Source organism: Pseudophryne corroboree, chromosome 1 (assembly GCF_028390025.1).
Source record: "Pseudophryne corroboree isolate aPseCor3 chromosome 1, aPseCor3.hap2, whole genome shotgun sequence".
In the NCBI taxonomy this organism is placed as follows: Eukaryota; Metazoa; Chordata; class Amphibia; order Anura; family Myobatrachidae; genus Pseudophryne; species Pseudophryne corroboree.
The window spans coordinates 1,026,581,201-1,026,604,992 of record NC_086444.1 but is presented as its reverse complement, the minus strand read 5'-3'; the positions used below and the strand labels follow the sequence as shown (position 1 = coordinate 1,026,604,992).

Here is a 23,792-nt window from a genome sequence, read left to right as displayed (position 1 = left end):
CTGTCGAAAAGACGGCAGTTTTCGAGTTTTTAAGGTCGAATAGTGATTCGAACTATTCAATCACAAGCATTTTAATTCGACTTGTCGAATAGTACGTGAATCGGCGGTATAGCTGCCGATTCACGTACTTTAGAGGGAAACGGGGCCAAATTCGTCAGGATTTGGCCCCGTTTCCGACCATCTCAGTCTGATATAAAAAAAATGTCGGACTGAGATGAGGGACCTTAGAGAAGGAGAGGGGGGAGAGGGGGGAGAGCCGCGGGCACAGGGGGACAGCAGCGCCGGAGGAGAGGAGACGGGAGAGCGGAGTGCACAAGGGGACAGCAGTGCTGGAGGAGGGGAGACGGGAGAGCCGCGGGCACAGGGGGACAGCAGCGCCGGAGGAGACGGTGGGGGCAGACGGGGGACAGCAGCGGGCAGCGTAGCCAGAGGATGTCACTACTGCCGCTCACAGCAGCGTCCACCCGGCTCCAGCAAGCGGGACGTCGCTTGCTGGAGCCGGGTGGACGCTGCAGTGAGCGGCGGCTGTGACATCCTCCGGCTACGCTGCCCGCTGCGCTCCCGGCTCTCCCCCGTCTCTGCTCTCCACCTCTGCCTGCATCTCAGCTCCTGCATCTCAATTTGATCTTTTTTAAAGTCGAATTAAGATTGCTTTGAATAGCCCAGGTCGGATACATTCCGACAAATCATTCCGACAAATGAATGTCGGAATGGATCCGACTTCAATTGAATATACCACTTAGTAGGAAATGTTGTGGAGCGTGATTTGCTCAAATCTATGGCTTTCAGTGATTTTTAGGGCCTGTTACAAACCAGCAGATGTATTAAAGGCAAAATTGCTGGAAAAATTGGCAGAAAGATGATTTTCAAACACAACTTAATGCAAATGTTCATCTAGATTTTTCAGTGATCCAAATCCTTGGATTCGAAGAACTGAGAATTCACAAATGGCCAGCAAACATAACGGGGGAAAAAACATACTACAAACAATTGGGTTGCGTCTGTCCATTGAGATTATTCAAACTGCAAGCCCAACCATAAAACTATGCAGCTAGACCATAATAAAGCAGCACATTAAATATATGTATTAAGTAGTCACAAATTAGTACTTAATAAAGGGGACCAAACAATTTAGAAATATATTTATGGGGCACAATTATTTAATTTACTGTATTTATTATTGGGATCCATTTAAGAATTAATAATTAAAAATGTTAACAATCATTATACAGACAATCTAACATTAAATACATTAAGGGGCCAATATTATTTATAAATTGAATAAGGGTGGTGGGGGCGATAATATTTTAATGTTAATTAGGATCTTGAATAATGATGGAGGCATTAATTATATTGCACATTTATGGCACTACAAGTGACATCGTGCACGTATTCTCAACCGGGTATGGGTTGTTGGGTCGAGAGTCATCAGGTCGACAGTCATTAGGTCGACAACTATTGGTTGATATGCATTAGGGCGACAGGGTCATTAGGTCGACATGTACTAGGTCGACAGGTTAAAAGGTCGACATGAGTTTTTTTTACTTTTTCTGGTGTCGTTTTCTTCATAAAGTGAAGGGGAACCCCAATTAGTGCACCGTGTCCCCTCACATGGCTCGCGTTCGGGCAAGGTGCCTCGCTCCGCTGCGCTCGGCACAGGTTACCATTCCCAATTGTAGTTCACGTGGATCGTAAAGTATGAAAAAGTCCAAAAATAGAAGAAAAAAAAAAACTCATGTCGACTTTTTGAACTGTCGACCTAGTACATGACGACCTAATGACCCATTAGTCACTGTATTTAGGGTGGCTCTAATGAATCTAAATACATATAATTAAAATGCCTCTTTATTATGGTATCACCAGATGGAGGTTCTTGGATCAAATTGCCGGTGATTTTATCCTTTTAAACTTGCTTGTGATCTGTAGCCCTCCAAAAAAGATGCGTTCGGCATCCCGGTGGTCGGGATGCCGTCGGTCATTTGACCAACGCTGAAATCCTGATACTACTCAGGAGACTGACACCGGAACACCGACAGCTGACATCCCTTAAGTAATCATCAGGGTACGGCTTAGGGCCCGGGAGGGGAAGGTAGGGTTAGGCACTAAGGGGGTGGTTAGCTACAGCCACCACCCCCCGAGGGTTAGCCATAGCCGCCACCCTCCGAGGGTTAGAAATAGCTGCCAACCACCCAACCCCACCCCCTGAGTGTTAGCCATAGCTGACAATCCCCCTCCCCCCTGAGGATTAGCCATAGCTGCCACCCCCCGAGGGTTAGCCAAAGCCACCACCCCCATAGGGTTAGGATTAGGGTAGGGGAGTGTAAAATAAGAATTTACTTACCGATAATTCTATTTCTCGGAGTCCGTAGTGGATGCTGGGGTTCCTGAAAGGACCATGGGGAATAGCGGCTCCGCAGGAGACAGGGCACAAAAAAGTAAAGCTTTACTAGGTCAGGTGGTGTGCACTGGCTCCTCCCCCTATGACCCTCCTCCAGACTCCAGTTAGGTACTGTGCCCGGACGAGCATACACAATAAGGGAGGCATTTTGAATCCCGGGTAAGACTCATACCAGCCACACCAATCACACCGTACAACTTGTGATCTAAACCCAGTTAACAGTATGACAACAGAAAGGGCCTCTTAAAGATGGCTCCTTAACAATAACCCGAATTAGTTAACAATAACTATGTACAAGTATTGCAGATAATCCGCACTTGGGATGGGCGCCCAGCATCCACTACGGACTCCGAGAAATAGAATTATCGGTAAGTAAATTCTTATTTTCTCTATCGTCCTAAGTGGATGCTGGGGTTCCTGAAAGGACCATGGGGATTATACCAAAGCTCCCAAACGGGCGGGAGAGTGCGGATGACTCTGCAGCACCGAATGAGAGAACTCCAGGTCCTCCTTTGCCAGGGTATCAAATTTGTAAAATTTTACAAACGTGTTCTCCCCCGACCACGTAGCTGCTCGGCAGAGTTGTAATGCCGAGACCCCTCGGGCAGCCGCCCAAGATGAGCCCACCTTCCTTGTGGAGTGGGCTTTTACAGTTTTAGGCTGTGGCAGGCCTGCCACAGAATGTGCAAGTTGAATTGTGTTACAAATCCAACGAGCAATCGACTGCTTAGAAGCAGGTGCGCCCAACTTGTTGGGTGCATACAATATAAACAGCGAGTCAGATTTTCTGACTCCAGCCGTCCTTGCAATGTATATTTTTAAGGCTCTGACAACGTCCAACAACTTGGAGTCCTCCAAGTCGCTAGTGGCCGCAGGCACCACAATAGGTTGGTTCAGATGAAATGCTGATACCACTTTAGGGAGAAAATGCGGACGAGTCCGCAGTTCTGCCCTATCCGAATGGAAGATTAGATAAGGACTTTTATAAGATAAAGCCGCCAATTCAGATACTCTCCTGGCAGAGGCCAGGGCTAGTAACATAGTCACTTTCAATGTGAGATATTTCAAATCCACCTTTTTCAATGGTTCAAACCAATGGGATTTGAGGAAATCTAAAACTACATTTAGATCCCACGGTGCCACCGGAGGCACCACAGGAGGCTGTATATGCAGTACTCCCTTGACAAAAGTCTGGACCTCAGGGACAGAGGCCAATTCTTTTTGGAAGAATATTGACAGGGCCGAAATTTGAACCTTAATGGATCCCAATTTGAGACCCATAGATAATCCTGATTGCAGGAAATGTAGGAAACGACCCAGTTGGAATTCCTCCGTCGGAACCCTCCGATCCTCGCACCACGCTACATATTTTCGCCAAATGCGGTGATAATGTTTCACGGTGACTTCCTTCCGTGCCTTAATCAAGGTAGGAATGACTTCTTCTGGAATGCCTTTCCCTTTTAGGATCTGGCGTTCAACCGCCATGCCGTCAAACGCAGCCGCGGTAAGTCTTGAAAAAGACAGGGACCCTGCTGTAGCAGGTCCCTTCTCAGAGGTAGAGGCCACGGTTCGTCCGTGAGCATCTCTTGAAGTTCCGGATACCAAGTCCTTCTCGGCCAATCCGGAACCACTAGTATTGTTCTTACTCTTCTTTGCCGTATGATCTTCAATACCTTTGGTATGAGCGGCAGAGGAGGAAACACATACACTGACTGGTACACCCAAGGAGTTACCAGTGCGTCCACAGCTATTGCCTGTGGATCTCTTGACCTGGCGCAATATTTGTCCAGTTTCTTGTTGAGGCGAGACGCCATCATGTCTACAATTGGTCTTTCCCAACGGTCTATTAACATGTTGAAGACTTCTGGATGTAGACCCCACTCTCCCGGATGAAGATCGTGTCTGCTGAGGAAGTCTGCTTCCCAGTTGTCCACGCCCGGGATGAACACTGCTGACAGTGCTATCACGTGATTCTCCGCCCAGCGAAGAATCTTGGCAGCTTCTGCCATTGCACTCCTGCTTCTTGTGCCGCCCTGCCTGTTTACATGGGCGACCGCCGTGATGTTGTCCGACTGAATCAACACCGGCTTTCCTTGCAGGAGAAGTTCCGCCTGGCTTAGAGCATTGTAGATTGCTCTTAGTTCCAGAATGTTTATGTGAAGAGACTTTTCCAGACTCGTCCATACTCCCTGGAAGTTTCTTCCTTGTGTGACTGCTCCCCAGCCTCTCAGGCTGGCGTCCGTGGTCACCAGGATCCAATCCTGAATGCCGAATCTGCGGCCTTCTAATAGGTGAGCCTTCTGCAACCACCACAGAAGTGACACCCTTGTCTTTGGTGACAGGGTTATTCGCAGGTGCATCTGCAGATGCGACCCTGACCATTTGTCCAACAGATCCCTTTGGAATATTCTTGCATGGAATCTGCCGAATGGAATTGCTTCGTAAGAAGCCACCATTTTTCCCAGGACTCTTGTGCATTGATGTACTGACACTTTTCCTGGTTTTAGGAGGTTCCTGACCAGATCGGATAACTCCTTGGCTTTTTCCTCTGGAAGGAAAACCTTTTTCTGAACCGTGTCCAGAATCATTCCTAGGAACAGCAGACGAGTTGTCGGGATTAAATGGGATTTTGGAATATTCAGAATCCACCCGTGTTGTCTTAGCACCTCTTGAGATAGTGCTAAAGCTGTCTCCAGCTGTTCTCTGGACCTTGCCCTTATTAGGAGATCGTCCAAGTATGGGATAACTAATACGCCTTTTCTTCGAAGAAGAATCATCATCTCGGCCATTACCTTGGTAAAGACCCGAGGCGCCGTGGACAATCCGAACGGCAGCGTCTGAAACTGATAGTGACAGTTTTGAACAATGAACCTGAGGTACCCCTGGTGTGCGGGGTAAATCGGAACGTGTAGATACGCATCCTTGATGTCCAAGGATACCATAAAGTCCCCTTCTTCCAGGTTCGCTATCACTGCTCTGAGTGACTCCATCTTGAACTTGAACTTTTTTATGTAGAGGTTCAAGGACTTCAGATTTAGAATAGGCCTTACCGAGCCATCCGGCTTCGGTACCACAAATAGAGTGGAATAATACCCCTTTCCTTGTTGTAATAGGGGTACTTTGACTATCACCTGCTGAGCGTACAGCTTGTGAATGGCTTCCAACACCCTCTCCCTTTCGGAAGAGACGGTTGGTAAGGCAGACTTCAGGAAACGATGAGGAGGATCCGTCTCTAATTCCAACCTGTACCCCTGAGATATTATCTGCAGGATCCAGGGGTCTACCTGCGAGTGAGCCCACTGCGCGCTGTAATTTTTGAGACGGCCCCCCACTGTCCCCGAGTCCGCTTGAGAGGCCCCAGCGTCATGCTGAGGTTTTTGCAGGAGCCGGGGAGGGCTTCTGTTCCTGGGAAGGAGCTGCCTGTTGGTGTCTCTTCCCTCTTCCTCTGCCTCGTGGCAGGTACGACAAGCCCTTTGCTCTCTTATTTTTGTAGGAGCGAAAAGGCTGCGGTTGAAAGGTCGGTGCCTTTCTCTGTTGGGGAGTGACTTGAGGTAAAAAAGTGGATTTCCCGGCAGTAGCCGTGGCCACCAAGTCTGATAGACCAACTCCAAATAACTCCTCCCCTTTATACGGCAAAACCTCCATGTGACGTTTTGAATCCGCATCGCCTGTCCACTGTCGTGTCCATAAGGCTCTTCTGGCTGAAATGGACATAGCACTCACCCGAGATGCCAGTGTGCAAATATCCCTCTGTGCATCACGCATATAGATAAATGCATCCTTTATTTGTTCTAACGACAGTAAAACATTGTCCCTATCTAGGGTATCAATATTTTCAATCAGGGATTCTGACCAAACTACTCCAGCACTGCACATCCAGGCAGTTGCTATAGCTGGTCGTAGTATAACACCTGCATGTGTGTATATATTCTTTTGAATAACTTCCATCTTTCTATCTGATGGATCCTTAAGTGCGGCCGTCTCAGGAGAGGGTAACGCCACTTGTTTGGATAAGCGTGTGAGCGCCTTGTCCACCTTAGGGGGTGTTTCCCAGCGCGCCCTAACCTCTGGCGGGAAAGGGTATAATGCCAATAACTTTTTTGAAATTATCAACTTTTTATCAGGAGCAACCCACGCTTCATCACACACGTCATTTAATTCTTCTGATTCAGGAAAAACTGTTTGTAGTTTTTTCACACCATACATAATACCCTGTTTTACGGTATCTGTAGTATCAGCTAAATGTAACGTCTCCTTCATTGCCAAAATCATATAACGTGTGGCCCTACTGGAAAATACGTTTGAATTTCTACCGTCGTCACTGGAATCAGTGCCCGTGTCTGGGTCTGTGTCGACCGACTGAGGCAAAGGGCGTTTTACAGCCCCTGACGGTGTTTGAGGCGCCTGGACAGGCATTAATTGATTGTCCGGCCGCCTCATGTCCTCAACTGACTGTTTAAGGGAAGATAAACCATCACGTAATTCCACAAATAAAGGCATCCATTCTGGTGTCGACCCCCTGGGGGGTGACATCTGCATATTTGGCAATTGCTCCGCCTCCACACCAATATCGTCCTCATACATGTCGACACCACGTACCGACACACACCGCAAACTCACAGGGAATGCTCTAATGAAGACAGGACCCACTAGCCCTTTTGGGGAGACAGAGGGAGAGTCTGCCAGCACACACCACAAAGCGCTATATATACAAGGGATATCCTTATATTAAGTGCTCCCTTATAGCTGCTTTAATATATATATATATAGCCATTAATGTGCCCCCCCTCTCTGTTTTACCCTGTTTCTGTAGTGCAGTGCAGGGGAGAGACCTGGGAGCCGTTCTGACCAGCGGAGCTGTGACAGAAAATGGCGCCGTGTGCTGAGGAGATAGGCCCCGCCCCTTTTTCGGCGGGTTCTTCTCCCGCTATTTTTCCAGTCAGGCAGGGGTTAAATATCTCCATATAGCCCCTATGGGCTATATGTGAGGTATTTTTAGCCTTGTATAAGGTTTATATTTGCCTCTCAGAGCGCCCCCCCCCAGCGCTCTGCACCCTCAGTGACTGCCCAGTGAAGTGTGCTGAGAGGAAAATGGCGCACAGCTGCAGTGCTGTGCGCTACCTTATGAAGACTGAGGAGTCTTCAGCCGCCGGTTTCCGGACCTCTTCACGCTTCAGCATCTGCAAGGGGGTCGGCGGCGCGGCTCCGGGACCGGACTCCACGGCTGGGCCTGTGTTCGATCCCTCTGGAGCTAATGGTGTCCAGTAGCCAAGCAGCAAATCCACTCTGCATGCAGGTGAGTTTACTACTTTCCCCCTAAGTCCCACGTTGCAGTGATCCTGTTGCCAGCAGGACTCACTGTAAAGAAAAAAACCTAAACTAAACTTTCTCTAAGCAGCTCTTTAGGAGAGCCACCTAGATTGCACCCTTCTCGTTCGGGCACAAAATCTAACTGGAGTCTGGAGGAGGGTCATAGGGGGAGGAGCCAGTGCACACCACCTGACCTAGTAAAGCTTTACTTTTTTGTGCCCTGTCTCCTGCGGAGCCGCTATTCCCCATGGTCCTTTCAGGAACCCCAGCATCCACTTAGGACGATAGAGAAAAATACTTACACCTGCTGGTGTTGGGATCTTTAGTGTTGGTCATGTGACCACCTGCATCCCGACCGTTGGGATGCCGGACGTTTCTTGTGTGGAGGGCTAAAGTATAGATCACCCGACTACCAGTATTACATACCGTACCCATCCAAACCATTGGCTAGTAAATCAGTTTGGAAGCCAAAAGTCACACTCCATTATATTTCCGCCTTCCTCTTCAAGACTGACAGATCAATAGTGATAAAGTGATACAGGTTGAGTATCCCTTATCCAAAATGCTTGGGACCAGAGGTATTTTGGATATGGGATTTTTCCGTATTTTGGAATAATTGCATACCATAATGAGATATCATAGTGATGGGACCCAAGTCTAAGCACAGAATGCATTTATGTTACATATACCCCTTATACACACAGCCGGAAGGTAATTTTAGCGAATAGTTTTTGTAACTTTGTGCATTGAACAAAGTGTATCTACATTCACACAATACACACAGCCTGAAGGTCATTTAATACAATATTTTTAATAACTTTGTGTATTAAACACAGTTTGTGTACATTGAGCCATCAAAAAACAAAGTTTTCACTATCTCACTCTCACTCAAAAAAGTCCGTATTTCGGAATATTTGGATATGGGATACTCAACCTGTATGCACATAATAAGTAACTTCTGTAGACATATTAATGGTGTGCCACACGCATCTCTTTAAATGTATCAACTCAAACACATACTTGCTATCTCAGGGGTATTACTAATGCCCATCAATTAAATAAGCAGCCATCCTTACAGAGGGCAAAACCGCCAAACCTAAAGCCCAGTACTCACGGGCCGATCAAGGAGAGATGCGTGCTGAGCGAACCGCTCAGCACACATCTCTCCTGCCGCTCAGCACAGCGCGATCTGTGCTGAGCGTGCGGGGGGAGACGGGGGGCCGCTCACTTCACCCAGCGGGTGAAGTGAGCGACCCGCTAGATTGGCCTGCATGCAGGCCAATCTAGCAGCGGCGATAGCGATGTGCGGGGCCGCGCATCGCTATCGCCGAGGGGGCTACACACGGAGCGATCCTGCCGATATTCTAAGCAATCTAGTCAGATTGCTTAGAATATCGCTCCGTGAGTACCCCCCTTAAGAGTTGGGCACCTAATTGGCTATCTCAGGGGAATAAAGCAATGGAGATTACTTAGAGATACATGCATAAAAGGCTTCTAAAATTCTACTTACACTCTGGAACCGTACTGGACCCTGGAGAGATGGTTTCGCGCCTCTCCAATTATAATCACAAAGCTGGAATTTCCTGAGTCATATCTAAAAGAAATTAATTTTTTTTATCAAAATAAAGAGAATATTTAAAGGAAAAGGAAAAGCTTCTGGGTGCTTGTGTCCTGGACGTATTTGGAAATACATGTGAATGTGCCCAGTGCATATCAACCATGGTAGAAGCATATGAATTATGAAGTGTATAGTGTACAGTGTTGTTTGCATAATTCACATCCATTTTTTATGCAAAAAATAATGCCCCAGGGTAATTGGGCCCATTTTCTTCAGACATTACTGTATGCTTTATTCACATCAGAAGCAATAGCTCAGCAATGAAATGGATACTCAAATGAAACTCAATTATGTGGTGCTCACCTCAGAATTAACTGAACTTCAGCTGCCCCGAGTAGTGGATAATCTTCATTAAATGCAACATCTTCACAAGGCCTGTCAGAGAGATAGAAACCTCTACAATTATTCGGAAACAGCAGTGTAGGATTTTTTTTTATTTTATTTTTTTAACAGAAACCCTAAAGTTATTGAGATGGGAAGACAACAATATCAATAACATAATAAAATACTAAGAACATTGAGATTAAAGAAACTTTTTTATTAAATATCCAGAACGATGTTTCATGCCTGCCTTGTATGTATGTATTATGTGGAATTCCTCTGTCTTCCACACACATGTAGTTGTAATCACATCCATTCAATTTCCACCAACATCCTCAAGCCCACCCCAATATACCTATTTGCAATAGTCATATATGTCATTTTGCCATTTTTGTTGGCGCCATGTTACCTCCCTGCGGTGTTACAGTACTATTTTGTACACTAAGGTTCGCTGTTTACTATACTTATGGTGTCTAATTCTGCTATGATTTTATACTTAAACGCTGTAAATAAATAATAAGAATTTACTCACCGGTAATTCTATTTCTCGTAGTCGGTAGGGGATGCTGGGAACTCCGTAAGGACCATGGGGAATAGACGGGCTCCGCAGGAGACTGGGCACTCTAAAAGAAAGATTAGGTACTATTTGGTGTGCACTGGCTCCTCCCTCTATGCCCCTCCTCCAGACCTCAGTTAGGGAAACTGTGCCCGGAAGAGCTGACACAACAAGGAAAGGATTTAGAATCCAGGGTAAGACTCATACCAGCCACACCAATCACACCGTACAACTTGTGATAACCATACCCAGTTAACAGTATGAACAACTGAGCCTCCTTTTACGGATGGCTCATAACAATAACCCTTTAGTGAAGCAATAACTATATACATGTATTGCAGAGAGTCCGCACTTGGGACAGGCGCCCAGCATCCACTACGGACTACGAGAAATAGAATTACCGGTGAGTAAATTCTTATTTTCTCTGACGTCCTAGTGGATGCTGGGAACTCCGTAAGGACCATGGGGATTATACCAAAGCTCCCAAACGGGCGGGAGAGTGCGGATGACTCTGCAGCACCGAATGAGCAAACTCAAGGTCCTCCTCAGCCAGGGTATCAAACTTGTAGAATTTAGCAAATGTGTTTGAACCCGACCAAGTAGCAGCTCGGCAAAGCTGTAAAGCTGAGACCCCTCGGGCAGCCGCCAAGAAGAGCCCACCTTCCTTGTGGAATGGGCTTTCACTGATTTAGGATGCGGCAGTCCAGCCGCAGAAAGTGCCAGCTGAATCGTGCAACAGATCCAGCGAGCAATAGTTTGCTTTGAAGCAGGAGCACCCAGCTTGTTGGGTGCATGCAGGATAAATAGCGAGTCAGTTTTCCTGACTCCAGCCGTCCTGGAAACATAAATTTTCAAAACCCGGACTACGTCCAGCAACTTGGAATCCTCCAAGTCCCGAGTAGCCGCAGGCACCACAATAGGTTGGTTCAAATGAAACGCTGATACCACCTTTGGGAGAAATTGGGGACGAGTCATCAATTCTGCCCTGTCCATATGGAAGATCAGATACGGGCTTTTACATGACAAAGCCGCCAATTCTGACACACGCCTAGCTGAAGCTAAGGCCAACAGCATGACCACCTTCCACGTGAGATACTTTAGCTCCACGGTCCTAAGTGGCTCAAACCAGTGTGATTTCAGGAAATCCAACACAACGTTAAGATCCCAAGGTGCCACTGGAGGCACAAAAGGGGGCTGAATATGCAGCACTCCCTTTACAAACGTCTGAACTTCAGGCAGTGAAGCCAGTTCTTTTTGAAAGAAAATAGATAGGGCTGAAATCTGGACCTTTATGGACCCCAATTTTAGGCCCATAGTCACCCATGACTGTAGGAAGTGCAGAAATCGACCCAGCTGGAATTCCTCTGTTGGGGCCTTCCTGGCCTCACACCAAGCGACATATTTCCGCCATATGCGGTGATAATGCTTTGCTGTCACATCCTTCCTAGCTTTTATCAGCGTAGGAATCACTTCATCTGGAATGCCCTTTTCCGTTAGGATCCGGCGTTCAACCGCCATGCCGTCAAACGCAGCCGCGGTAAGTCTTGGAACAGACAGGGCCCTTGCTGTAACAGGTCCTGTCTGAGAGGCAGAGGCCATGGGTCCTCTGAGATCATCTCTTGTAGTTCTGGGTACCAAGTTCTTCTTGGCCAATCCGGAACGATGAGTATAGTTCTTACTCCTCTCTTTCTTACTATCCTCAGTACCTTGGGTATGAGAGGAAGAGGAGGGAACACATAAACCGACTGGTACACCAACGGTGTCACTAGTGCGTCCACAGTTATCGCCTGAGGGTCCCTTGACCTGGCGCAATATTTTTTTTTAGCTTTTTGTTGAGGCGGGACGCCATCATGTCCACCCGTGGCAGTTCCCAGCGATTTACAATCTGTGTGAAGACTTCTTGATGAAGTCCCCACTCTCCCGGGTGGAGGTCGTGCCTGCTGAGGAAGTCTGCTTCCCAGTTGTCCACTCCCGGAATGAACACTGCTGACAGTGCTAGCACGTGATTCTCCGCCCATCGAAGAATCCTTGTGGCTTCTGCCATTGCCATCCTGCTTCTCGTGCCGCCCTGGCGGTTTACATGGGCGACCGCCGTGATGTTGTCTGACTGAATCAGTACTGGGTGGTTTTGAAGCAGGGGCTCTGCTTGACTCAGGGCGTTGTAAATGGCCCTTAGTTCCAGTATATTTATGTGTAGTGAAGTCTCCAGACTTGACCACTGTCCTTGGAAGTTTCTTCCCTGAGTGACTGCCCCCTATCCTCGGAGGCTTGCATCCGTGGTCACCAGGACCCAGTCCTGTATGCCGAACCTGCGGCCCTCGAGAAGATGAGCACTCTGCAGCCACCACAGCAGAGACACCCTGGCCCTTGGGGACAGGGTGATCAACCGATGCATCTGAAGATGCGATCCGGACCATTTGTCCAACAGATCCCACTGAAAGATCCTTGCATGGAACCTGCCGAAGGGAATTGCTTCGTAAGAAGCCACCATCTTTCCAAGGACTCGCGTGCAGTGATGCACCAACACCTGTTTTGGTTTCAGGAGGTCCCTGACCAGAGATGACAATTCCTGGGCCTTCTCCACCGGGAGAAACACCTTCTTCTGTTCTGTGTCCAGAATCATGCCCAGGAAAAGCAGACGCGTCGCAGGAATCAGCTGCGACTTTGGGATATTCAGAATCCAGCCGTGCTGTTGCAACACTTCCTGAGAGAGTGCTACGCTGACCAACAACTGCTCTCTGAGCTCACCTTTATGAGGAGATCGTCCAAGTACGGGATAATTATAACTCCCTTCTTCCGAAGGAGTATCATCATTTCGGCCATTACCTTGGTAAATATTCTTGGTGCCGTGGAGAGACCAAACGGCAACGTCTGGAATTGGTAATGACAGTCCTGTACCACAAACCGGAGGTATTCCTGGTGAGGTGGGTAAATGGGGACATGCAAGTAAGCATCCTTGATGTCCAGCGACACCATAAAATCCCCCTCTTCCAGGCTTGCAATAACCGCCCTGAGTGATTCCATTTTGAACTTGAACTTCTTTATATAAGTGTTCAAGGATTTTAAATTCAGAATGGGTCTCACCGAACCGTCCGGTTCCGGTACCACAAACATTGTGGAATAGTAACCCCTGCCCTGTTGAAGGAGGGGGATCTTGATTATCACCTACTGGAGGTACAGCTTGTGAATTGCCGCCAGAACTACCTCCCTTTCCCTGGGAGCAGCTGGCAAGGCTGATTTGAGGTAACGGCGAGGGGGAGTCGCCTCGAACTCCAGCTTGTATCCCTGAGATACAATTTGTACAGCCCAGAGATCCACTTGTGAGCGAACCCACTGGTTGCTGAAGTTTCGGAGACGCGCCCCCACCGCACCTGGCTCCGCCTGTGGAGCCCCAACGTCATGCGGTGGACTTAGTGGAAGCAGGGGAGGATTTTTGTTCCTGGGAACTGGCTGCCTGGTGCAGCTTCTTTCCTCTACCCTTGCCTCTGGCCAGAAAGGATGCTCCTCTGACCCACTTGCCTTTCTGAGGCCGAAAGGACTGCACTTGATAATACGGTGCTTTCTTAGGCTGTGAGGGAACCTGAGGTAAAAATGTCGACTTCCCAGCAGTTGCTGTGGATACGAGGTCCGAGAGACCGTCCCCAAACAATTCCTCACCCTTATAAGGCAAAACCTCCATGTGTTTTTTAGAATCAGCATCACCTGTCCACTGCCGAGTCCATAATACTCTCCTGGCAAAAATGGACATTGCATTAATTCTAGATGCCAGCAGGCAAATGTCCCTCTGGGCATCCCGCATATATAAGACGACGTCTTTGGTTAGCAAAACAGTATCCCTGTCAAGGAAATCAATGTTGTCTGACAGGGTATCAGTCCATGCTGCTGCAGCACTACACATCCAGGCTGAAGCAATAGCAGGTCTCAGTAGAGTACCAGAGTGTGTATACACAGACTTCAGGATAGCTTCCTGCTTTCTATCCGCAGGCTCCTTTAGGGCGGCCGTATCCTGAGACGGCAGTACCACCCTTTTAGATAAGCGTGTTAGCGCCTTGTCCACCCTAGGGGATGTTTCCCAACGTAACCTATCCGTTGGCGGGAAAGGGTACGCCATCAGTAACCTCTTAGAAATCACTTGTTTCTTATCAGGGGAACTTCACGCTTCTTCACACAAATCATTTAATTCATCAGATGGGGGAAAAGTCACTGGCTGCTTTTTCTCCCCAAACATAATACCCCTCTTGGTAGTAACCGGGTTAATATCAGAAATGTGCAATACATCTTTCATTGCAGTAATCATGCATCGGATGGCTTTTGTAGACTGTACATTTGTCTCATCCTCATCTACACTGGAGTCAGACTCCGTGTCGACATCTGTGTCTACCATCTGAGCTAGCGGGCGTTTATGAGCACCTGACTGCTTCTGAGTCGCCTGGGCAGGCGCGGGCTGAGACCCCGGCTGTCCCAAGGCTGCTGCGTCATCGAACCTTTTATGTAAGGAGTTGACACTGTCGGTTAAGAACTTCCACATATCCATCCAATCAGGTGTCGGCCCCGTCGGGAGCGACACCACACTCATCTGCCCCTGCTCCGCCTCCACGTAACCCTCCTCATCAAACATGTCGACACAGCCGTACCGACACACCGCACACACACAGGGAATGCTCAGACTGAGGACAGGACCCCACAAAGTCCTTTGGGGAGACAGAGAGAGAGTATGCCAGCACACACCACAGCGCTATATAACACAGGGATTTACACTATAAAAAGTGATTTACCCAATAGCTGCTTAAATATCTTATTTGCGCCTAAATTTATGTGCCCCCCCTCTCTTTTTTACCCTTCTTGTATCAGGATACTGCAGGGGAGAGCCTGGGGAGCTGCTTCCAGCGGAGCTGTGAAGGGAAAAATGGCGCTGGTGTGCTGAGGAAGAAGGCCCCGCCCTCTCAGAGGCGGGCTTCTGTCCCGCATTTTATGTAACTTAATGGCGGGGTTTTTTACACATATACAGTTTTCAGACTGTATTATGTGTATTTTAAGTGCCAAAAGGTATTATAATTGCTGCCCAGGGCGCCCCCCCCCCCCCCCCCAGCGCCCTGCACCCTACAGTGACCGGAGTGTGTGGTGTGCTGTGGGAGCAATGGCGCACAGCTGCGGTACTGTGCGCTACCTTAATGAAGACAGGAGTCTTCTGCCGCCGATTTCATCGCTTCTCTTCTGTCTTCTGGCACTGCAAGGGGGACGGCGGCGCGGCTCCGGGAACGGATGATCGAGGTCAGGCCCTGTGTTCGAACCCTCTGGAGCTAATGGTGTCCAGTAGCCTAAGAAGCACAAGCTAGCTGCAAGCAGGTAGGTTTGCTTCTCTCCCCTCAGTCCCACGTAGCAGTGAGTCTGTTGCCAGCAGATCTCACTGAAAATAAAAAACCTAACAAATACTTTCTTTTCTAGCAAGCTCAGGAGAGCCCACTAGGAGCACCCAGCTCTGGCCGGGCACAGATTCTAACTGAGGTCTGGAGGAGGGGCATAGAGGGAGGAGCCAGTGCACACCAGATAGTACCTAATCTTTCTTTTAGAGTGCCCAGTCTCCTGCGGAGCCCGTCTATTCCCCATGGTCCTTACGGAGTTCCCAGCATCCACTAGGACGTCAGAGAAAAGCAGTTGAAAGACTTCCTAAATTTCCAAAAGCTATTTTATTTTGCCAGGCTATGGCTCTGATTGCAAATCCTTCTACATTGGTTTTGCCTAATGCATTTGCAGTTCTACTACCCCAGCAATTAGTTTTCTTAATAGCTACGCTGCAAGGTAGTCAGCGGCCGTCTTTTTGTTAAGAGTGGCTGCGTGTGACACCCCAAAAACGGTCTCGCCCCCCACCCCAACCTCCCACCGCTGTCAATCACATTGCAGCTGCATCTTTCACGGATGCGGCCACAATGTGTATATTCGCGTGGCCACTGCACATGCACAGTTTGCCACCACCTGCAAACTGAGCTGCGCGCCGCAACAGCGGTGGGGTCTGAATGACCCCCATAGGGTGGTATCCTATTAGGTGCAGAGAGTTACCGCACAGTAATAACGGGCATTTTAGCACGATAACATTAATGGGCTATCCAATTACAGCCTGTTTTTATTGTACGGTAACTCACCCGTTATCAGCTGATAACATCGCGGACCCATGTTTTTGGGTCCGATAATGGGCCTCCAGGTCTGGTTATCGGGGATTCTGCTTTGCGTGCCTGAGGCCAGTCTGCCAGAGAACCACTGATTATCTGCCATGATGTCACTGGTGTGTCATATGTATAAAGCTTGGGACACACCTCTACAATCCACGGGCCAATCACCCGATATTGGCTATACGACAACTGCTTCACTCACCATAGGTTTGATTCCCACTCAGTTGGTGGCGTCAACCCACCAACCGAGCGGGAATTCTGAGCGGGTGACAGAATTCTGGCTGCCAGTATAATGTCAGCTGTCGGGATTCCAGCATCGGTATCCTGAACACCGGGACCCCGACAGCCGGCATTTTAACTGCATCCCCTGTATAGGTGAGAAAGCAGGTCCATTGCAGGAGCAATAGCCGTTAAACAGCTTAAACCGTTCCTGCAACAGTTGGGATCAGGAGGTCGCATCTCATGTGTTGTTTAATATTTGTCAGTCAATAACTCCAGATCCCATTGAGGCCGTACACACTGTGCTAGTTCTAGCACAGTGTGTACAGGGCTCGCAGGGGGCTCACAGGGAGTCAAGCTGATCAGGAAAGATGTGTACCCAGCTTGAGACTGTGCTGGAGGTGGACAGTGTAACTGGAAGTTGGGGACATAGAGACTGCAACCATTACGCTTACTGCGCCAAAGGCTGTGGATGATTGCAAATAAAGTTTGGCCTGGCACACAAACTTTATTTATCACATTGCGTCCTTATGTTTCCCTTCTATCAGGTATTTTGTTCTGAACACCCAGGTATTTAGGACCTTCTGCTCATGAATGCCAAGCCCATGTTATAGTCGGAGAAGAAGAGAGCTGCGCTACATCTGAGCGCTAAGTAAATGTACCACATCACCAGTAGGGTTTCACAGCATCAACCTGCCCCTCCTTACTACCAGATTTACCACTTAAACTCCATTTGCTTAGATTTCCCACTTGGGTGGAATAGGATTAAGAACACAGCCCTGTCTGGACTCTTGAATGTGCAACAGTGTCTGACACACAGCCTGCTTTTTCTTACTGTGGGGCCATAAAAGAAAGTTATTTTATTCCTGTGGGGAGTTGGGGCACCAAAGCTTTCCAGTGGGGCTGTTGAGACATATTTTCATTGCTCAACACAGGAAAAGGCAGGATTGAGATTTTTTTCAATCCTGAATCCGGGGATTGAAAAGATAAAGCAGGGTTGGCTTCCCTAATACAGATCTTATTATTGCTACTGGCCCATAGTATGCTAGCAGGCCACAGTGGCAATCCGCAGCCCCCTGGCTATTCCCTTCTTCTGTTCTCCATACTTTTCATTACGTAGCTATAGTAGATGTCTAAATATGGTTGCATCCCTATACAGAAATTAAATCAGTGATTCAGGCTAACAACATTTGAAATTGTAACTCAAAGACTATTTTTCTTCTTTATTTTTATTTGTAGAAAAAGTATCAACAATTTAAGATCAGAGTATGTGATATTCCAGTTAAAGGTAAAATGATGATTGAGACTGAAAATCATTAATTGATAGCATAATTCTTAAATCAATATTGTTTTGCCTTTGAGGACTATGGAAAAGGAGTAGTATTATAAGTGGTAAGACCATAACTTCAGTATATAAACAGAGAAATATTCAGTAAGTACTTACGGTTTGATGCATGCCTCATATACACCACTGTCCCCAGCCACAGATTCATCCGATACTGCAGCAGAAACACAAGCAGCCTTCTCCTCCTGGAGATCACCCACTGATTTCCTGGCAAAGCCCTCTTGAGACACAGACAGAAACACATACATATATAAATAAAATGTAGTAAGAAGAAAGTCGATTTAGACTTTAATTAAGGCATTTCAAGGTCCTGCAAAAACTATTTATTCATAATTCTTTATAACCAGTAAGAATTAACTTTCTTTCCTCTTGATTTAAGTGTGGGGTAACATTCTGTGGATCTTTTCAAATCTGTCCACATTTATAGTGTGGATTGGTTAGTAAATATATTTGTGTATTACATGAAGACATAGATATAGGATATAAAATACATATGCATTCAATTTACAAAATCTATGCATTCAAATACAATTAAGCTTTTTTTTATTTTAAACAGTAAAATCTGAAAGTAAGCTGCAAATCGAAAATGAATACGTTTTAAGATTTAACAAGATAAATATAATGTTATATATGCCATGTGTATCAGAAAAGAGATCCCAAACTGCTTTTTGTTTTTCTCACCAGAGATGCGATCGCATACTGACTACTTCCGGCCAGTGCGCACAAGCAGGGCCCTATCTGGGAAATGCGTTTGCATAACACCAATACTAACCCCTTTGCCTGAATGACAGGCAGGAGCGGTCGGGCGGCGGCAACACAGGGTTGCAGAGGCGGCTACGTGGCGGCTAATGGTCAAATTACTGGTTCCTACTCATACAGTTTTACTGAAGTATAAACTCAATAATTCAGCACAGAACTCCACACATAATTTTAAGAGTGTGTGTCAATCCAATAAATGGTATGATCTAACAGATTATAGGATTGTTGTGTACCCGTACAAACTGAGCAATTTCTAGCTCAGTCTGCACTTTCTGCAGATCTCCTTAATGGGATCAGGATGTCGGGAACGAGATAACGTGAGCAGCACACCACCTCAGACTGTTGCAGGGGGATCATTATGAAATGCCGGTGCACGGGATCCTGACACTCAAAAAACCGATGTCAGGATCCCGCTGGTGAAAAAGCCAACATCCCCTCTCCCCACTCACTTAACCCTCCCTACCCGCAACCTAAACCTAGCCTTTCCCCTTGGTGCCTAACCCTAAACCCAACTCCCCATCCCCTGCGCCTAAACCTAACCCCACCCCCCCCTCCCCTGCACCATAACCCTCCGAGGGGGGTGCCTAACCCTAAACACCCCCTTCCCACAGCCTAACCCTAACCCGCCCACCCTTTTCCGCAGCCTAAACCTAAAGTCGTTTATCGGCTAATGCTCCTGCATACACAATATCCAGTTATCGGGCCAATTACCTAATTATAAGCTGAATGGCTCTATTATTGGATAATTTGTACCCGACTTTAGACATTGATGAAATGAAAACCATTAAGTAAAATTTTATGATACAGTAAATGTAGTAGTAAGATTTCGGGCAAAATACTTAATTTTATGTATATTTTAAATAGCGTTTAACAAAAAAGGGGGTATTAAACTTGTTTTAGTTGTAAACGTCTAGCATAATAACATTTTAGAAGTGTTTAGAGCAAAGCAAATTCCTTTTAAATTTCCCTTTAGGCCAATACAAGGGAATATCATTTCAGTTGAAAACAGAAATGATAAAGGGTAAAAAAAAAACTAAAAAAAACCTCCCCCGTTGGTAACAGCTACACTTATCACAAAGACCCTTTATTATCCCTATAACTGTATTCCACCATGAGCTGCACCTCGTAACTTTTCATCTGTAACCCATATTCACAGGCTGGACCCCTGCAGTGCGCCAAACGTCTTCATTAAAAGACATATTCTGAAGTTCCATGAGGGGCTTTCATCCACGACTGAGAAAGTGTGTTGAAATGCACTGTGCTCCCTTCTGAGATCATCCCTTACATCTTGTTAGGATGTTTAAAGTTCTGTGGCTTTAGATAGTGGATTTGATTGCTGAATGTTTTTCTCTAAGATATTACAGAAGAATGCTGATTTTCCTCCCTTTTAATGATAAAGGTGCTTTTTATATTTCCCTGTGTGATAGGGTGAAGGTGGTGACATGATTTATTGATTACCCTTGGAATATCCACAGCCGCTCTGAAACGCAGGCAATGACAGACGCCGACTCGGGAAGGACTTCATAGTCACTTGTACCCTACCAGCAATGAGTGTTTGCTAATAACAGGGAAGGAGAATTCAGACTCACCTTGTAAAGGATCTATGAATGGGACTAGATTTGAGTGAGATCTTGGCACAATGAACCCAAGCATATATGAATTCACCATATTACGTTAGAGTAAGCTACTATATTATGGAACCCGCATGCTAAAACCAGTTACATGGGCTGCCGGGCCTGCATCCTATCCACACAGCAGGAACCTAACTGCTCTGACAAAGCAGAAGTCACTGGGGCATGGGAAATAACTTACTGAAGTCGCATCCCACCAGTAAATCTAGTATTATGGTCAATAAGAAGACTAGACAGATTTATGGATCACAAATATGTAGGCTCTCTCTAAATACACAATCAGCAGATTTTGTGATAGCTTTGAGACCTGAAGTGTCCTTTTCTCCATATGTTTCTATTTCAAATGACGTCTGCCTTTTGGGACCATTTAAGGGATGACTAACTGTAGGTGTCCCCCAAGGTTCTGTTCTTGGTCCTCTCCTTAGCTCTCTATACAGCCTCTTTAAGTGAACTCATTAGCTCTTTTAACTTCCAATAACATCTCTATGCCGATGATACTCAAATCTACCTTTCCTCTCCCGACCTCTCCCCTGCTCTCCTCACTCATATCTCCAACTGTTTCTCTTCTATACTGTATCTTCTTGGATATCCGAACGCTTTCTTAAACTTAACAGGTCTAAGACTGAGCTGATCATCTTCCCTCCTTCCCACACAACCTCACCTCCCACAATTTAATTATCTATTGATGGCACTACTATCTCCTCTAGCCCCCAAGTACGCTGTCTTGGAGTATTCCTTGACTCCTCCCTCTCCTTCAAACCACATATTCAGCACCTCTCACAAAACTGCCATTTTCATCTCAAAAATATTTCCAGGATCAGACCCTCTCTCACCCTGGATGCTACCAAGACCATTATCCACTCACTGGTCATTTCCAGACTGGACTACTGTAATCTCCTCCTAACCGGCATCCCTGACAAATGCCTCTCTCCACTCCTATCTATCCTCAATGCTGCAGCCCGGCTCATCCTCCTCACCAAACTCACTACGTCCACCTTCCCTCTCCTACAAGCCCTTCATTGGCTTCCCTTTCCTTTCAGAATCCAGTTGAAACTTCTCACACTCACTTACAAAGCCCTCACCCAGTGGCGTAACTAGAAATTTTTCTCCCCCAAGCCAAAAAATTTTTGGCGCCCCCCCCCCCCCCCCCCCCGCTGCATAACTGGGAGCAAGAAAGGGACAAATATGCGCGCGCCGAAGGCGCGCGCTGCAAAAAAAGGGGCGTGGTTTTGTTGGAATGGGCGTGGTTTCTCGTAAAGGGGCGTGGTATTGCAGGAAAAGACTACCTTATACCCCAGTTTTGCAACCTGCACGCCCAGACGTTAGCCACCACAGGAAAGAAAAATAATCCTGATTCATGCCCCTTACATTATTTGTCATTTTTCCTCCTTATAGTAATGCCCAGTATACATTATGCCACATACTGCAATGGCCCTTAGACATTATGCCGCACACAACAATGCACATGACACAATATGCACACACTGTAATGCCCCCGACACATTATGCCACACACCGTAATGCCCCCGACACATTATGACAGGAATCGCAATGCCCGTTATACATTATGCTACACACTGCAATGCCCCTGATACATTATAGCACATACAATGCCTGTGACACATTATGACACACACCGCAATGACCTTGAGACATTATACCACAATGCCCGTGATATAGTATACCATACACCGTAATGCCTGTGACACATACCGCAATGCCCTGCCCGTTATACCCTATGCCACACACCGCAATGCCCGTTATGTATTATGCCACACTGCAATGACCCTGAGACATTATACCACATACCACAATGCCCGTGATATAGTATACCACACACCGTAATGCCTGACACATTATGACACACACCGCAATGTCCGTGATACATTATGCCACACACTGCAATGACCCTGAGACATTATACCACATATCACAATGCCCGCGATATAGTATACCATACACCGTAATGCCTGTGACACATTATGACACACACCACAATGTCCGTGATACATTATGCCACACACCGTAATGCCCATTACACATTAAGTCCTACAGTAAGGCTTCTAATTACTTTTCAATTACCTTCTCGTTGTCAGGGGTTTCATGCACTGGGTGTCATGCTCGTTGCCAGGTGTTTCATGCACTGGGTGTCATGCTCGTTGTCAGGTGTTTCATGCACTGGGTGTCATGCTCGTTGCTAGGAGGTAGTCCTTGTTGCTAGGGCTGTGCTCCCAGTGCCACATATGTCCCCAGTGCCAGATATTTCCCCACGGTGCCAGGTACTCACATGCCCCCGGTGCCAAATATAGCCCCCCCCCCCATGTGCCAGGTACACATATACCCCCCCAGTGCCAGATATGCCCCCAGTGCCAGATATTCCCCCCCAGTGCCACATATGCCCCCAGTGCCAGATATTCCCCCCATGCCAGATATGCCGCCAGTGCCATATATTCCCCCCCAGTGCCACATATGCCCCCAGTGCCAGATATTCCCCCAGTGCCAGATATGCCGCCAGTGCCATATATTCCCCCCGAGTGCCATATATCCCCAGTGACAGATATTCCCCCCCAGTGCCAGATATTCTCCCCCAGTGCCATATAAGCCCCAGGGCCAGATATTCCCTCCCAGTGCCAGATATCCCCCCCCCCCCCAGTGCCACATATCCACCCCGTGCCAGATATCCCCCCCCCAGTGCCATATATGCCCCAGTGCCAGATATCCCCCCCAGTGCCAGACATCCCCCCCCCCCCAGTGCGATATGCCCTAGTGCCAGATATCCCCCCCCCCCCAGTGCCATATATGCCCCAGTGCCAGATATCCCCCCCCCCCCTTCCCCAGTGCCAGATATGCCCTAGTGCCAGATATCCCCCGCCCCCCCCCACAGTGTCATATATGCCCCAGTGCCGGATATCCCCCCTAGTGCCTGACATCCCCCCCCCAATGGCCATATATTCCCCGGTGCCAGACACCCTCTCCTCTCTCCCCCCCCGTGACAGATATGCCGCAGTGCAGCCGCCGCTTGTTGGAGAACTTGGAGGGACACGGCGGGCGCAGCGTGTGCCTCTCCTGTGTCCCTCCTGAGTCCTGCATCATCTCCGGCGGCCGCGGGTCTGATAGGGGGAAGTGCCGTCCGTGAGCTCTAATTGGCTCACGGACGGCACTTCCCCCTATTAGACCCGCGGGCCGCCGGAGATGATGCAGGGCTCAGGAGGGACACAGGATAGGCACACGCTGCGCCCGCCGTGTCCCTCCAATAAAGCAGACTGACATGCGGACGTTCGTCCGCATGTCAGTCTGCTGTAATCAGTGGCGCCCCCGCAGCCCCTCGCCCCCAAGCCACCGCGAGGACTGCGGGGGCAGTAGTTACGCCACTGCCCTCACCCACTCCTCTCCCATTTACATCTGACCTTATCTCTCTCTACACCCCCACCCATCTTCTTCGCTCCGCTAATGCACGCCGCCTCTCCT

The 23,792-nt window shown here is 47.7% G+C and overlaps 1 protein-coding gene across 1 annotated transcript in view; it reads right to left on the bottom strand.

Moving 5' to 3' along the window:
- Positions 1-23,792, bottom strand: part of WWC2 (WW and C2 domain containing 2) — a 214,134-nt gene that overhangs the window by 110,656 nt on the left and 79,686 nt on the right. Inside the window, exons 7-9 of the mRNA XM_063920687.1 lie at positions 18,034-18,154; positions 9,630-9,701; positions 9,219-9,302 (exon numbers count right to left, since the gene is read on the bottom strand). Of these exons, the coding sequence (XP_063776757.1) occupies positions 9,219-9,302; positions 9,630-9,701; positions 18,034-18,154 (277 nt within the window). The remainder of the gene's footprint in view (positions 1-9,218; positions 9,303-9,629; positions 9,702-18,033; positions 18,155-23,792) is intronic.